Source organism: Echinops telfairi, unplaced genomic scaffold (assembly GCF_000313985.2).
Source record: "Echinops telfairi isolate 266 unplaced genomic scaffold, ASM31398v2 ScPeMD7_3533;HRSCAF=4204_0, whole genome shotgun sequence".
NCBI classification, from domain to species: domain Eukaryota; kingdom Metazoa; phylum Chordata; class Mammalia; order Afrosoricida; family Tenrecidae; genus Echinops; species Echinops telfairi.
The window spans coordinates 99,808,101-99,824,111 of NW_022107431.1; the positions used below are offsets into that span (position 1 = coordinate 99,808,101).

Sequence of the window (16,011 nt, forward strand, 5' to 3'; positions counted from 1 at the left end):
GACCCTTTAATACAGTTCATGTTGTGGTGACCCCCCTCCCCAACCATAAAATTATTTTCATTGCTACTTCATAACTATAATTTTGCTACTGTTATGAATTGGGCGACACCTGTGACAGGGTCGTTCGACCCCCAAAGTGGTCATGATGCGCAGGTTGAGAACCACTGAACTAGAGGATAGTTATGTTTCGTCAGTACTATGCTGCACCCTGGCTATATCATCTCTTTCTTGTGGTTCTTCTGTGAGGGACTGTCCAATTATCTTACAGGTGGATTTGGGGTCTCCACATTGTCTACATTCCTGCACGTCAATTTGATTGCTTGTTTTTGAACTTCTGTGAGCTATTTGTATTGATACCCCATGATCACACAGACTGGTGTGCTTCTTCCATGTGGGCTTTGTTGCTTCCCTGCTAGATGGCTGCTTGCTTAACTACAAGCTTTTAACACACCAGACGCTATATCTTAATAGCAGGGCACCATCTGCTCTCTTCACCACATTTGCTTATGCACCCATTTTGTCTTCATCATGTCGGGAAGGTGAGTATCATACAGTGCCACATTATTAGAACAAACCGTTCTTGTACTGAGGTAAGGTTTAAGTAGACCCAAAGGCCATCTGCTTCCTTGCTGTATTTACATATACCCAAAGTCCATCTGCTTCCTTGCTGTATTTACATATATATTTACATATATTAAATAGACCCAAAGTCCCATCTGCTTCCTTGCTGTATTTATACATATTTTTACACATATATATACACATCGACATATACACCTATCTTTATAGGTATATATATATATATACACACACACACACATATTTATATTTATACCTATATGTAATTTTAACTTTCTTCTTCTTTTTCTTTCTTCCTGCTCCACTATCATGCTTACCCATCGTTCACCTCTCAGTATTTCCTCTAGGATACAGTTCCATTGATCAAACATGACCAGGAATGCTACACCTTCCTTACTGTTAATTTTAGATCCCTCGCTAACCCCCTCTCCCTGTCTCCATTGGCTCACAGCTCCACTTTCTACACCTCCTCTTCTCCCTTGCCCTCTGGAACCTTCAGTCCTGTTGCTGTCTCCTTGGGATTGCTTATCATGCCTATCTTATATAGACACACCAAAACAGAAGTAAAAAAGAGACCACACAAATAGTTTGAAGGCTAACTGTTGTCTTGACCCAGAGTAGATGAGTATCTTTCTGCTAAATAGCGAGCAGGCCCTGTTATAATGCATCAGTTCAATCCCCATATCCCAGGATGAGCTTACCAAAAAGCACTTACACCCTTTCAGTCCTCAGCATGGGTGACCGAGGGGCGTCCCTTCTACAAGACCCCATTGCTCTTCCTGCAGTCAAGGATGGAGCAGTCTAGTGCTGCTGCCCCGCCCCCCTCCTTACACTTTTAGACTTTAAGTGTGACTATTCCCCAACCAGTTCAGATGGGTGCCAAGTGCTGCCCCCCCCCCCCATCAGATGTCTGTTACCAAGACTCCTCAGGGACTTCATGTCTTTGTCCCATTGCTAGTCTGTTGCACTCCCCTCTTGGTTTGCTCCCATGTAGGCTGGTAATACTGGCTGCACTCCCTGAACTGAATCTTCAGTGTTGTCCTCTGTAGCACTGCCATCTAGGTAGGGGAGGTCATGTATCTAGCTGGTGCCAGCTCTGCAGCCCTCTCTGCAGCTGCTTTGAGCAGGAAGAGTAGCACTCAAGGCTTGGCACGCTAGAATGAGGTCTCCTCTCTCTGCCTTTCCTATGGAGACATAAACAAAACCCTCCCCTTGGGTGGATTAGGGCCTTGTTCCCCCATTGCCTTATTTTTTCTTCTCCTACCCCTCTGTGGGCCAGAAAGGCATATGAGGGGGTAGGGATGAGGATGTCTTTCAGCACATCTTGCTGTTTGAACTTAGCTCAGTGGACTCATGTTGTGCTTGTCCTTTTGTGCTTGCCTAACCACTCAGCATACTATCCTCCAATTCTTTCCATGAGACAAGGTGCTTCATCTTTTTAATCACTGTTTTTAAGGATGCGTAGTACTCCGTTGTGTGTATATACCAGAGTGTTATCATTCATTCATCCTTTGATAGAATTTTATGCTTTGTAATTGTGAACTGCGCAGGATGAACATTGGATCCGGATGTCTGGTCGTGGCCCATTTCTTATTTCTTCTGGGTTATATGTCCCAGTAGTGGAATTGCTGGGCCATCAGGTAACTCGATTTCCATCTGTTTTAGGTATCGCCAGATCGCTTCCACAGTAGCTGTACGTAACTACAAGACCACCAGCAGTGGATGAGAGTTTCTTTCTCACTACAACCCCCTCCAACATTTGTTGCTTTCTGTTTGTTTGTTTTTTTTACTTGGCCTGTCCTTGTGGGTGTTAGGTACTATCTCATGGTGGTTTTGATTTGCATTTCCCGGATGGCAAATGATCAGGAACATTTTCACATGCGTTTACTGGCCATTCAGATTTCCTCCTTTGTAAATCTTCTGTTCAAGTCTTTTGCCCACTTCCTTAGTGAGCTATTCTTTTGTTGTTGTAAGGTTGCAGCATACTTTGGATTTTAGTAATAAGACCTTTGTCTGATATGTCATTGCTAAATATCTTTTCCCAGTCTGTGGACTCTCTTATTACTCTCTTGAAGTCTTTTGGTGGACACAGGTGTTTATCTTTAGTATGTCCCTCTCATCTATTTTATCTTCCTCTGGTAAGTATCCTTCATTATTACTGATAGCCTGTGTAGTTCCTGCACTAAAGTTCTTAGCTTTGTCCCAGTTTTTCATTGATGATCCTGATAGTTTTGGGTTTTACATCGAGGTCTATGATCCACCTTGAATTTGCCATTGTGTATGGGGTGAGGTAAGGGTCTTGCTTCATTCTTCTGCAGGTTGATATCCAGTTTTTCCAGCACCATTAGTTAAAAAGGGCATCTGCTTCCCATTTGATATTCTTTTGGCCCTTATCAAAGATCAGTTGTCTATATTCTTTTGTTTGTATTTTTGTATTTTCTGTTCCTAACCATTGGTCCGAGTATCTATCCTTTTACCAGTACCATGCTGTTTTGACAACTCTGGCTGTATAATAGGTTTTAAAGCCAGGTAATGCAAGCCTGCCCAATTTATTCTTCTTCAGAAGTTTTTTTTGCCAATTCTGGGCTTCTTCTCTTTCCATATGAAGTTGGTAGTAAGTTTATCCATTTCTCTGAAAAATGATGCTGGTATTTATATCAGGATTGCATTGAACCTATATAGTTCCTTAGGTAATGATTCACATATTTACAATATTGAATCTACTGATTCACGAGCATGGAATATTTTTCCATTTGTGAAGGTCCCTTTTGGTTTCTTGTAATAATGCTCTGTAGTTTTCCTCGGACAGATCCTTTGTTTTTTTTTGGTTAGGTGTATTCCTAGATACTTCAATTTATGCTTGACTATTGTGAAAGATACTACCTTCTTTATCTCTTTCTGTAATTCCATCAGTTTTATATAGCAATCCAGTTGACTTCTGCTTGTTGGTGTTGTATCCTGCCACTCTACCATATTCCTATATCGCTTCCAGCACTCCTATTGTGTAGCTGTTGGAGTTCCTAGTACGGTATATAAAAATCATACCATCTGCAAATAACGATAATTTAACATCATCTTTCTCCAGACATATATTTGTGATATTCTCCCGTTACCTTATATTATTAGCTAGGACCTCCACTGGGGACAAGGGGCATTCTTGCCTGGTTCCCTTTTTCAATGTGAATGCTTTTGTCTTTTCTCCATTTATTATATTGCTGGCTGTTGGGTTTTCATGTATACTGATACCTTGTATATATTGAGCTAACTCTATAATGCCTGAATTTTTAATTTCAGGAAAAAATGTTTTTGTTTTTATTCTTTACTTTCATAGTTATCTATCTATCTATCTATCTATATATATATATATTGATTTTATGCATTTAATTAAATGTTACGGAAATGTCACACTTGGCGTTAGAGGGCTAATTTCCTTCCAGTCCTATCTCTTGAGTGTCTTAATTAGGAATGGGTGTTGAATGTTCTCAATGCTTTTTATGCATCTATTGATAATATCATGTGGTTCTTATTCTTTTTCTTCTCAATATAGTAGATAATGTTGATGGATTTTTGGTTGTTGAACCATTCCTGCATCCTTGGTATAAATCCCACTTGGTCATGATGAATTATTCTTTTTATATACTTTTTTATTTTTAAACATTTTATTGAGGCCTCGTACAACTCTTATCACAATCCATACATATATCCATTGTTATACTTTTGTAATTATGGGCTAAGATATTGTTAATGGTTTTTGTATTTATGTTCATTAGAAATACTGGCCTGTAGTTCTCTATTCTTGTCGGATCCTTGCACTTTTGGTATCACTGTTATACTAGCTTCATAGACTGTGTTTGAGCATTTACCATCCTTTTCTGTGTTCTGGAAGAGTTTGTTTAGAATTGGTGTCAACTCTTCCCTAAATGTGTCATAGAATTCTCCAGTGAAGCCATCTGGACCAGGGCTGTTTTTCATTGGTAGTTCCTTAATAATCTTTTATATTTCTTCTTTTGCTATGGGTCTGTTCAAGTTATTGATAACTATTTAAGATAATCTGGGGAGGGTTTGTTTTTCCAGATACTTGTGCATGTCTTCCAACTTGTATTCAATGGAGTACAGTCCTTCATAGTACTTTGTAATCAGTCTTCTAATTTCATTAGGGTTCATTTTAATTTCCTCTGTTTCATCCCTCAACCTGGATATTGACATAGGTCTACTCCTTCCTCTCTTTTGTTAGGTTTTCCAATGGTTTTGTCTATTCTGTTCATCCTTTTGAAGAAACAGGTTTTTTTTAAAAATAATTTTATTGGGGGCTCTTACAGCTCATAACAATCCACACATTGTGTCAAGCACATTTGTACATATGTTGCCATCATCCTTTTCAAAACATATTTTTCTACTTGAGCCCTTGCTATCAGCTCCTCATTTTTCCCCTTCCTTCTATCACCCTCCCTCCCTCCCTCCCTCATGAACCCTTGATAATTTATAAATTATTACTTTACTATCTTACACTGACCACTGTATCCCTTCACCCACGTTTCTGTTGTTCATTCCCTTGGGGGGAGGGTTATTCATTGATCATTGTGATGAGTTCTTTTCTCCCTCCACCTTCCCCCTACTCTTATGGTATCACTACTCCCATTATTGTACCTGATGGGTTTATATGTCCTGGATTCCCTGTGTCAAGAACTCTTATCTGTAATTATCTTGATTGTCTTTCACGTTTGTTGAATTCGGCTTTGGTGTCTTCGAGGTTGTTGGTAACAATTCTCTGCCTCTTCTAGCCTGTTGGTAAGTTCTTTGAACATTTGCTTTGCTTCGGCTGTGTTTTTCCCCTCTTGTATTTACCTGTGGTAAGTGGACTCTGTCCTCTCTATTTTATCATCCTTTTCTGTATTGATTCCCTCATATCCTGTATGACTCTTAGCAGCATACTGAAGATTTCTTTCTGTGGCAGTTCAAAGTCTGCTTCTTCTATGTATGTTGCTAGGTTCATGTCCTCCTCCGACATTGCATTTTGTTTTGCTTGCTTTCTTGTAGTGACTGCTGATGCTGGTCCTTGTCTGTGTGGTGTTTTGTTGCAGCTTGGTGCCATTTTCCTGAGTTAAGGAGCTCTGTAGGGATGAATCTAAGGACTACCATGGTCCAGCTATGCCATGGCTGATTCTAGTTGGATGCCATCTTGAAACTCCATTGAATTTGGTTTATTCATAATTAAAGTTTTACTTAATTAAAGATAACTTAAGTTTGTTTTTTTTTTAAAATCATGGCCAGGAAAAGGCTTTCAATTTACTTCTTAGGCCAGGTTTTGAAGAATTGATAGCCCTGGAAATGTTCTTGTTTTTTGTTTTTGATGCTAAAATATACCGGGGAAAGCTAAAGTGAAAGTGAAAAATGTTTGAACTTAGAAGATTTAAGAGCAATAAACATTGTATTGATTTCTGTATCTTATAAGCATGAATGCATTTATTTTGATAAAAAGAATAGGTTTACTTGGAAATTAGAAATTAGATCATTTGGCTGATCGGGTTTTGCCAATTTAGACTATCAAAATAAATAAAAAAAACAAACCCACTGCCTTCAAGTCAGTTCCGACTCAGCAGATTTTGAGGTTATAAATCTTTAGGGGGGTTGGATTGAACTCTTGACCTTGTGGTTATCAGTTCATTGTTTTTCTGACAGCACACCAGAGCAGAATAACAGTTTTCTGGGTTATTAGTTTTTCCTTTAGTCAATTTTTCCCTTTTAGTAAGTAATTTCAGTGCTTTGAGGCTTCTACTTTCTTCAAGGAAAGTGCTTAACTTTAGTTTTTTTCTTTTGTAGATTGATTATACCGGAACCGAGCCTTCTAGTCCATGTAACAAATGTTTGTCTCCAGAGATGGAACCTTGTATTTGTACCATTAACTTCACTCTGGAGCAGTCATTCGAGGTTTGTGCTCCCACGTAATGTGTTAGAAAAAATTCCTATTTCATAAAAATATTTATTTGAATGGCTTACTTATGGTTCAGGGTCTATAAAATTTGTTTTTTTAAATCATTTTATTCATTAACTAGAAAATTTTAAATCTATAAAAATAGTTTAACTTTGTATCAAATTTGTCTCTATTAGTATTTTTAAAATTATTGCTGACAATATTTTGCCATGCTTTTAATGCTAAAATTGTACTTTAGAAAATAAATACTAGCCCTCTTATTGTTAAATTTTTTATTTCTGTCAGATATGGAACATAATAAAAAACTAAACATTTAATAGAACCTTGTTAATCTTTTATATCTCATTAAGCAGAACTTTATCAATCTGGGTATGGTTGTTGTATCTTTCAATAATTGCAATGACCTTCTACTCTTCTCTGTAAATGAGCAGATGCTAAAGAACAGACAAAAAGATTCAGAATGTTTTGTAAATTTGGGTAGACCAGTTTATGTTTTCCTTTACCTAAAAAATGAATTTTACATAGTATTTCAGGGAGCAAAGCCACATCCTAATTTGCAAACTTAGATTCTAAGATTTAGATTTTTTAAAGGTAGTGATAGTGGTAGTCCTAGTGGTATCTGGTTGCCATCTAGTTGTTATATTGCTCCTGTATCAAGATAAAAGACTAATGCTGCCTTAAAAATATATATATATAGATATATATATAAACAAGTTTGGAAGAAGATGGAAATTAGTTTACTTTGTTATAGCAGCAATAATGTATAAATAAAAGGCATCTTCAAAAGAACATTTGAAAATACTCTTTATTTGAATAATTTCCCCCCTCTGTTTTTCTAGGGCAATGTGTTTATGTACTATGGACTGTCCAATTTCTATCAAAACCATCGTCGTTATGTGAAATCTCGAGATGATAGTCAACTAAATGGAGATCCCAGTGCTTTACTTGTAAGTAACATGATGAATTATAAAAATGTTGTATATATGAAACAAGAGTGGATGGTAATTTTCTAGTTGAAGATATTATTTAATAATGTTAAGATGAAAATAAAGTGTTACTTGTCATATATAGTTCGTATGGTGAAGGTTTTCAGTTAAAAATTTCCCCTGGTATTTACAGAGATTAATAATTTCTTACAATCAGAGGACATTTCGTTTCTGCTAATTTCCTATAGAATCATCAGGAATTTTTGTGAAATGTTGATGATACAGTGTACTTAGTGAGCAATAGAGTTTGAAGAGTGATTTACTTAGAACTGTGAATTCCAGAATTTTTAAACTATTAATATATCAGTCAGTCTCTATAAGGATGAAGCTGTAGAATATCTGTAATTAACAAGCTCCTCATCTGATGCCCAGCCTAGTGTGGAACCTGTGGATCATGGAACCTTAAGTTTCCTGACTTGTTACTCTGCTTTGCATGTAGTGATTCATGGGTGTATACTTTATGACATTGCTGCGAATACAACAAAAGTTTAGAGGCCCAGAGTAGTTTAGAAGTCTGTTAATGTCTTCAAATTGGTATAGAACTACAGCTATCTTCTGAACACAATGGACCTAATATAATAAAATTATAGTGCCTTAAGGTTATCGTCATTGGTTTTATTGCTAATTCCAGATGCGTGAGGATCTTAAGAAATCGAAGTTTATCTAATGACTTCTTGACCCATGCAAGGTTTTGGTAAAGTCTAAATTATTTTGCAAACCATGTGAGCTTTGCTCCTTAGGATATAATTTTTAGGGCTGAAATAAGAGAAAGTGATGTACCATCAAAAACACCAAATCTCTTGACTTCTCATAACTTGTTGATTGTGTTTAATGATCCAGAAGTGGTAACTGACTTATGTTTATTTATGCATTCTTCATTGAAGGCACACACACATAAAATGGATTCTTCTCTATAAACTCAAACCCTTTGACTAGACTAAGAATATTCAGCAGACTTTTCTCTAAAAGCCCAGAGGACCATTATTTTATTCTACCTGGGCAGCCATGTGGATTTTTCTTTTTTTTTAAAGATAATTTTATTGGGGGCTCTTACATCTCTTATAACAATCCATACATGACTTCTATCAAGCATATTTGAACATATTTTGCCATCATTATTTTCTAAACATGCCATATAGAGCAACGTTGTTCTTAGATGCCGTTGAGTCTGTTCCGATTCTCAGCAACCCTATATACAACAGAGCAAAACATTGCCTTGTCTTGTACCCACCTCAATATTGTTACCGAATACACTCGAGTATAAGCCGAATTTTTCAGCACATTTTAAATGCAGTTTTTGTGGTAAAATTAGGTGCCTCGGCTGATATTCGGGTTGACTTATACTGGAGTATATACGGTATACTTGAGCTCACTATTGCAGCTACTTTGTCAGTTCATCTTAACAAGGATCTTCTTCTTTTTCCTCTTCCCTTTCACTTTAATCAAGTATGAAGTCGTTTCTAGCGACTAGTCTCTCCTGATAACATGTCTAAAGTACATGAGACAAAATCTCACCATCCTTGCTTCCTAGAAGCATTTTGGCTACACTTCTTCCAAGACAGTTTTGAACAAACCTATTGCCATTATGTTATTTCTAACTCATGGTGATCCCAGTACTACAGAGCAGAACAGCTCCGTAGGTTTCTCTATATTTATATCCCAGTGAAAATGATGTCAATTTGATAATTGCATAAATGATAAAATATATGTGACAACAAAGTAAAATTAAGGAACATATTTTGAGTAGTTATAAATGTGTTATTTATAGTTTATATGCATTACAGACTCATTTTGTAAGCATTACAAGTGACAACAGTTTGAATTTTTAATCAGTAATTAGGGTTAGTTAAACACTCACCCTGGGCCTGAGCAATAATTTCTCTTTTCTTTTCCTTCTAAAAATCAGAATCCCAGTAAGGAATGTGAGCCTTATCGAAAAAATGAAGAGAAGCCAATTGCTCCTTGTGGAGCTATTGCCAACAGCATGTTCAATGGTATGATGCATATACAAATATGTATATATTTGAGCAGTTAAAAAATATATATATATATGATTAGGACAATCTTTATAATGTACTAGAGATTGTAAAATTTAATTAAGATGATTGGAATTGTGAATTCAATGCATTCAAGAGAAATGTATTCACCAGGTAATAAGTGAGGTATTATAATGCTTCTTAATTTTTGAACATTATATTTTAGAATGAAAATTATAACGATTTCTGTTTCTGGGAAGAAAGTAATATTAAGCAAAAAGTAATATTTTATATTTCATATAAAATAAAAGGCAGGCTGTTTTTGATACCAATTTTATTTGTACCACTAAAGAGGAGTTACAGTGGATAATTGAGAATAGAAATGTCAGGTCTAAATGCAGCGTAATCATAAATGTGGGTAATTTTTGTAATTTTAAATATTCTAGTATAACTACTTTTTAAAACGTAAAAAGGAACAAGTAAATGTTAATATGCTTTATTTAACCTAGTATAACTAGTATATAAACATTATTACTAAGATTTTAAAATTGTTTTCTTGTATTAAGTCATTGATATTTACATACATTTTATACTTACATCACATTTGAGGGGGTTTCAAAAAGTTTGTGAATAGTGATTGTACAACTCTTCTTGATATAATTTAATTAAACTATTGAATTGTGTGTTGTGTGGATTATGTGTCAAAACTTTTTTTAAAAAGTTTGGAAAGAATGAAATGAAAGCCTAATGTGTGTCTTTTTTTCACAAACGCTTTGAAGCCCCGTTGTATTTATTTGATAGTCATCTTGAAAGTGCTCAGTAGCCATATATGGCTAGTGACTACTGCACTAATACAGATAAGGAAATCGATAGCAAGGTGCTTTTATTAGGTCTGGAGGAGAAAAAGATTTGCCTTGCTATTTGTTGTTAGACGTGATTCATAATTAGGTGATCAAAAGCAAGGATACGCCATATGCCTGCTGTGACACAATCACTTTTTGGAGTTAATACCAGATTCTCATGTCTCATAAAGTTAAGCATGTGCACTGTAGAGTTCAATTAGGTAACTAGCAATGTTTTCCTTTTGTGCTTAGATACACTAGAATTGTTTCTGATTGGCAATGAATCTGATCCAACACCTATTCCTTTGAAAAAGAAAGGTATTGCTTGGTGGACAGATAAAAATGTGAAATTCAGAAATCCTCCTGGAGGAGAAAGCCTAGAAGAACGGTTTAAAGGTAAAGTATTATTAATATCTCTCTAAGAAATAGAAGCTCTTAAGATCATAAGCTAGGAGTTGTAATGACATATCTTACTTTTTTTAATCTTTAGAATCTTAAGAATATGTACTTTAAAAAGACAAGCTTATTTTTCACACCTGCTGCTTTTGATAAAATGTACGTAGCATAAGCTAATATACTGGATTTCTAAAATAAATGCAGAATTTAGTCCTGAATTGAGTGTCTCTTGTATTCAGCCATTTTCTTTTGCTTATTTATTTTAAGCCAACTTCTTTAAAAACTGCAACACAGCTTCTTTTAAATAAATGCTATCATTTGTCTTCTACATATCTTTATTTCTGTGCTCTTATTTTCATAATGTAATGTTACTTGCCATTATATCATTGCATTATGTATCTGACTTTTGTATATATCCAATATCCTACTTTTAGTATTCTCTTGAAGTATTATCATCAACCAAGTATATGTATTACTTTGCTAAATTGTTACATGAATAATTGATTTCTGAATAAATTTGAAGAATTTCTTAGAAATGAATATAGCTATATGTTTGAAAATAATAAAAATACTGATTGTGTTGTGTACACTTTTTAAAAAGTGTAGATTTTCTGTAAAACACTTTAATAAAGTTAAATATTTTGTTCTCCCCTTCATCCTTCCGTTTTTTAAGGTACAACAAAGCCAGTAAACTGGGTTAAACCAGTGTACATGCTGGATTCTGACCCAGATAATAATGGGTTTTTAAATGAGGATTTTATTGTTTGGATGCGTACAGCAGCATTACCTACGTTTCGTAAGTTATATCGTCTTATTGAGCGGAAAAATGATTTCCATCCAACGTTACCAGCTGGACGATATTACTTGAATATCACCTACAGTATCCTTTTTTTGGTTTTGTGTACTTCATAGAACTTGAACAAAATGTAGTTCAACTTTTTCTTAATTATAGGACATGTTACTTTGTGCATTAGTTTGATACAGTATCTGAATTTTTATGTGTGAGCATATGTAAATATATATGCATTTTTATCTTTGAGTTTCTATCTCTGAAAAATAGCATAAATTTTTATCTGCTTTATTTTAGGACTTCCAACATATTATCTGGTAAAAACTTATTTAAAATTTTAGGTACTTGATCTCTCAATAAGCTGTCAATTTTTATAAGGAAACTATAATTGAACTTAATGTAGAGGCCAGCCAGGGTGCCTAATATTAAGTGAATGCTGGTAGTACTGGGCTGTTTCAGTAGAAGAATTTAAATAATAAAAATCTGTTAGTTCACATCAACATAGTTATTTATAACTATTGCTCTGCTCAAAGTTTCAAAACATTTTTATTATTAACTACACTGTTCTACGTTAATAGAGCACACTTTTCTGTGCTTATCAGTATAATTTCTTTTGCTCTGACATTGTAACATTTTACTGTATACTTTTCATGCATTATTTTATTTCACTCAGGTAACATGAGGTAGCTGTCATCTTATTACAGCTAAAATACAGGAACAAAGAGCTTAATTTACCCAAAATCACACAGGCAATAATTGGGAGATTTGTGGTTAGCATAAAAAACTATGACTTTACTATCAGACACCACCATAGGTGGTAGCCCTAGCTAGTTCACTCCAGAAGTAAAACCATTTCATATTGGCCTACATGCAAACTCTTTTTCTAGGAGGGAAAAATGGGGCAATTCCTCTCATCCCAAAGAAATTCCTTACATCTTTGCATCTCTAGCACATAGGTTATTTATATCCCGAGTAGGAAAAAAAATTATTTACTAATCATCTTTCTACTTTTAATTTTTGTTCATCAAAATTCTCCACAGCTATACTCTTTTACCTTTAAAAGGGAATAGTAAGTATATTCCCATATATGACCCATATATAAAGTAAGGTTTGTTTTTGTCATTTTAAAATTGTATCTCAGTACATGGATGCATATGGCTTGATAGAGACCACGTTTTTGAAACCAGGTCCACACTTTGTTGTGTGTTTTTCACGATTTATTTTATTTTATTGAATTCAAGCAGAAACTATGAGATAGGAGTGATTTTGGATAGACAGACTCAACTCGGGTGCTAATTGAAAGAATGCTATCTTGAGTATATCAGCCAAAATAGAAGGTAATTCTGTCACAATTAGTATCTAAGAGATCTGGTAAAGAGTACCAGCATATTCCAACCTCCAACCTGGAGAGCAATGAAGGGACGCCTATAGAGCAACCGTGGCATCTTAGCTATCTGGTAATTTGTATGTATGAAGTCTGCAGTGGCATCCTTGGCACTATGAGGAAAACTGTTAGGAGTAGATTAACAAGACAGGAATTTGGGCTTGCAAACTATCAAGGCTTAATTAATGAATCTGAGTACAAGGTAGAAATTAGATAACAGAAACAAGGCAGAATTCCATCTTTTTTTATGATGGGGATACAGAGAGGGTAGGAGGAGACATGGAGACAGACTAGCACGGGTGATTTGATAAAGAATCTTCCAGGGTATTTGGTTAATTACTAAAGAATCTGCCTCGTAGCAGTCCTATAGAACAGAGTAGTGTTGCCCCGTAGAGCTTGCAAGGCTGTGAGTCTACTAAAATGGGCTACGACAGTGCTCTTCCTTGGAGCAGCTGTGGGGTCCCCCAGGGTGAATTTTCAGTTAGCAGCTGATGGCTTCAACCTCTGTGTCACTGGGGCAGTATAAGAAACAAACAAACCTTCCCATTGAGTCACCTGCAACTCAGCAATCCTAAAGGACAGCAGAACTCCTTCGGATAGCTGAGACTAAATCTTCACAGAAGGGAAAAGTCTTTCTCTTTCTCCCATGGAGTGGATAGTGGGTTTAAACTGATGACTTTGTGGTTAACAGCCCAGTGCTTAACCCACTACGTTAGACCTGAGCTCTAAAACCCTTAAAATCATTCTTGTCTCCACTTGTCTGAGAAACTAGTGGAGTCAAGTTTTTCTCTTTGTGGTCATAGAGCCCCTTCTGTGGGTATAGAGAGTTTTAGAAGCTAGATCCAAGTGGGGCCTAGCACCTGACTCAAAAGATGCTTTCAAAAAGCTTGTAAAACTTTCAAATCATGATATAATTCTGTGTTCTGTCTTTTGCAACTCTGCAGAATTCTAAGACTGGTACCTGAAGAAGGCTTATGGTGTCTTACTTCATAAATCAGTGTAAGGATATAATGCCCTTCCTTCCTTCACTTCAAATCCATTTTAGCAATCAGTTCTGTTTGCACCATGAATTTTATCCTTTTTCCAAATTAAAAAGCTCGAATGACCTGCTTTTTGACCTTGTGCTCAGAGCCATCTCAGATTCGTATAACTGCTTTTCTTCTACTCATGTATTTGAACTCACAAAGATGACCAGTCCCTGGATTCTTTCAGTTTCTCCTTACTTTCAATCTTCTTTCTTTCCCTATGCTATGTGAGTCTCATTACTCATCATTGAAGGGCTCTTCTGTATTACATTCCTTTGTGACTTAACCTGTCCTGACTGATGAGAGCGAAAGTATGTAGAAAACTCTAACTCTTAAGCTTGGATAACTCTTATTTTGTTTGTAAAATATTTTGAATTTTTCTCTTAACATTTAATTTGCTAAATCCTTAAAATTTTTTGTGATTAAAAGCATATGGGTGCCTGCCTATCATGGAAGTAGTAAAATGAATTACAAGCAATTAAGTGTCAACTTAAAAACGATATGGTTAAAGTTAAGCAACTCAGATGAAGTCTTCCTATACACTCACTCATCAGATTACCCTGTTCATTCTTTTGATGGACGAAAACGGATGATCTTGAGCACTATTTCGTGGATGGGAGGAAAGAATCCATTTTTGGGGATTGCTTACATCGCTATTGGATCCATCTCCTTCCTTCTGGGAGTTGTGCTGCTAGTAATTAATCATAAATATAGAAACAGTAGTAATACTGCTGACATTACCATTTAATTTTCTATTCTGAAAAACAAATCTACTGCATGTGCATCAAGGCCAGTCCTATTCAACCTAGCTTTCGAATGCTAATGTTCGGTTAGTATGTCATTTTTGAAGTTGGCACATAACTTTTTTTTGAAAGTGTTTTCCTGTGCTTCCCCGTGGATGACTGATGAAACTCTATGACGGGTTTAAACACATTACCTACATTGACCATATCAACACTGTAACTGCTGAAATGGCATTCTAATACTTGCTTTTTATTGGGACAGGCCATGTGATGCATAGAGCCCCTTTCATGTGAAATGTGTCTACTGCTTAAATGTTTATGCTATGTTGATAATACTTTATTGACATAAGATGCTGATATGCGTGCCTATTGTGTGAAGAAAGGGATTGCCGATGTATGAGTATAACGACTTGTTATCCTTTCAGGACTCAGTTACAGAAAGATGAAGAAAGACCAATCTAATAAAACACTTCATCATTTTCATGTGTCATGTGTAAAGGCTTAAAGTACCATCTTTGTTAAGGTGGTTCATGTATTCAGTTTGCCCAATAGAGTTCTTTGTCAAACTTAGCTTTGATTTAAACAACACAATCTGTTTATGTGTCAAGCATAGAGTTATGGTCATGTCCGAAGTGTTCAGGTAGGTTCCAAGTAGGAGAATTTATGATTCTTCTTTCCCTTTGGTTCAGTTGCAGTAGTCACTTGAAATGTTTTTTACGTGTAATCATTTCCTTGAGCTTCAACTTTTGTAAGGGAAGAGAGATGGGAAAACTGCTTGGCAGATTATCATCTGCTTTAACTAAAAACAGATATAAGTTCTCAAAGGAAACTTCATTCATGTGGTATTTACTATTTAGAAAGTTGCTTTAGCATTGGAAAATACCTCAAGTTTATTTTAATTTTGCAGGTAAGTGTATTGACTTACATACAGATATTATATTCCAGAAAAATTGTTAAACACACCCTGATTTTCTCCATATTTTATTCAACTTTTGCAGATAGGTCAAATACGGATGTGTCTTAGTTAAAATACCAGTTGCTTTGGTTGAAATTCTTTAAATTTTCATAGTCGAATTCTAGGGATTTTGGAGTATGTATATGATAAATTATAATATATATGGTTGAAGTTATTTTATTTTCTACTAGAATTATTTTAATATTATTGAATAAATGCTGTAAATTTGTGTGCTATGGAACTCATTCTTGAAGCGAATGTAAGCTTTTATTTTCACATGCATGAAAATGTACGATTGGATCAGAGGTGACTTAATTGCATTGAAATTAATTTTCTTTACTCAAATAACACATATGTTTGTATAAAAGAATGCTTGCTTGTTTATTCAGAATCTGTAATGGTT

General features: G+C 35.4%; 1 protein-coding gene across 1 annotated transcript in view; it reads left to right on the forward strand.

Moving 5' to 3' along the window:
- The window catches only part of TMEM30A (transmembrane protein 30A), a 35,391-nt gene extending 20,259 nt beyond the window's left edge, over positions 1-15,132 (forward strand). Inside the window, 6 exon segments of the mRNA XM_004696302.2 lie at positions 6,400-6,507; positions 7,351-7,458; positions 9,404-9,491; positions 10,568-10,711; positions 11,385-11,591; positions 14,465-15,132. Coding sequence (XP_004696359.1) covers positions 6,400-6,507; positions 7,351-7,458; positions 9,404-9,491; positions 10,568-10,711; positions 11,385-11,591; positions 14,465-14,658 — 849 coding nt within the window. The 3' untranslated portion in view covers positions 14,659-15,132.
- The last annotated feature ends 879 nt before the right edge of the window (positions 15,133-16,011 follow it).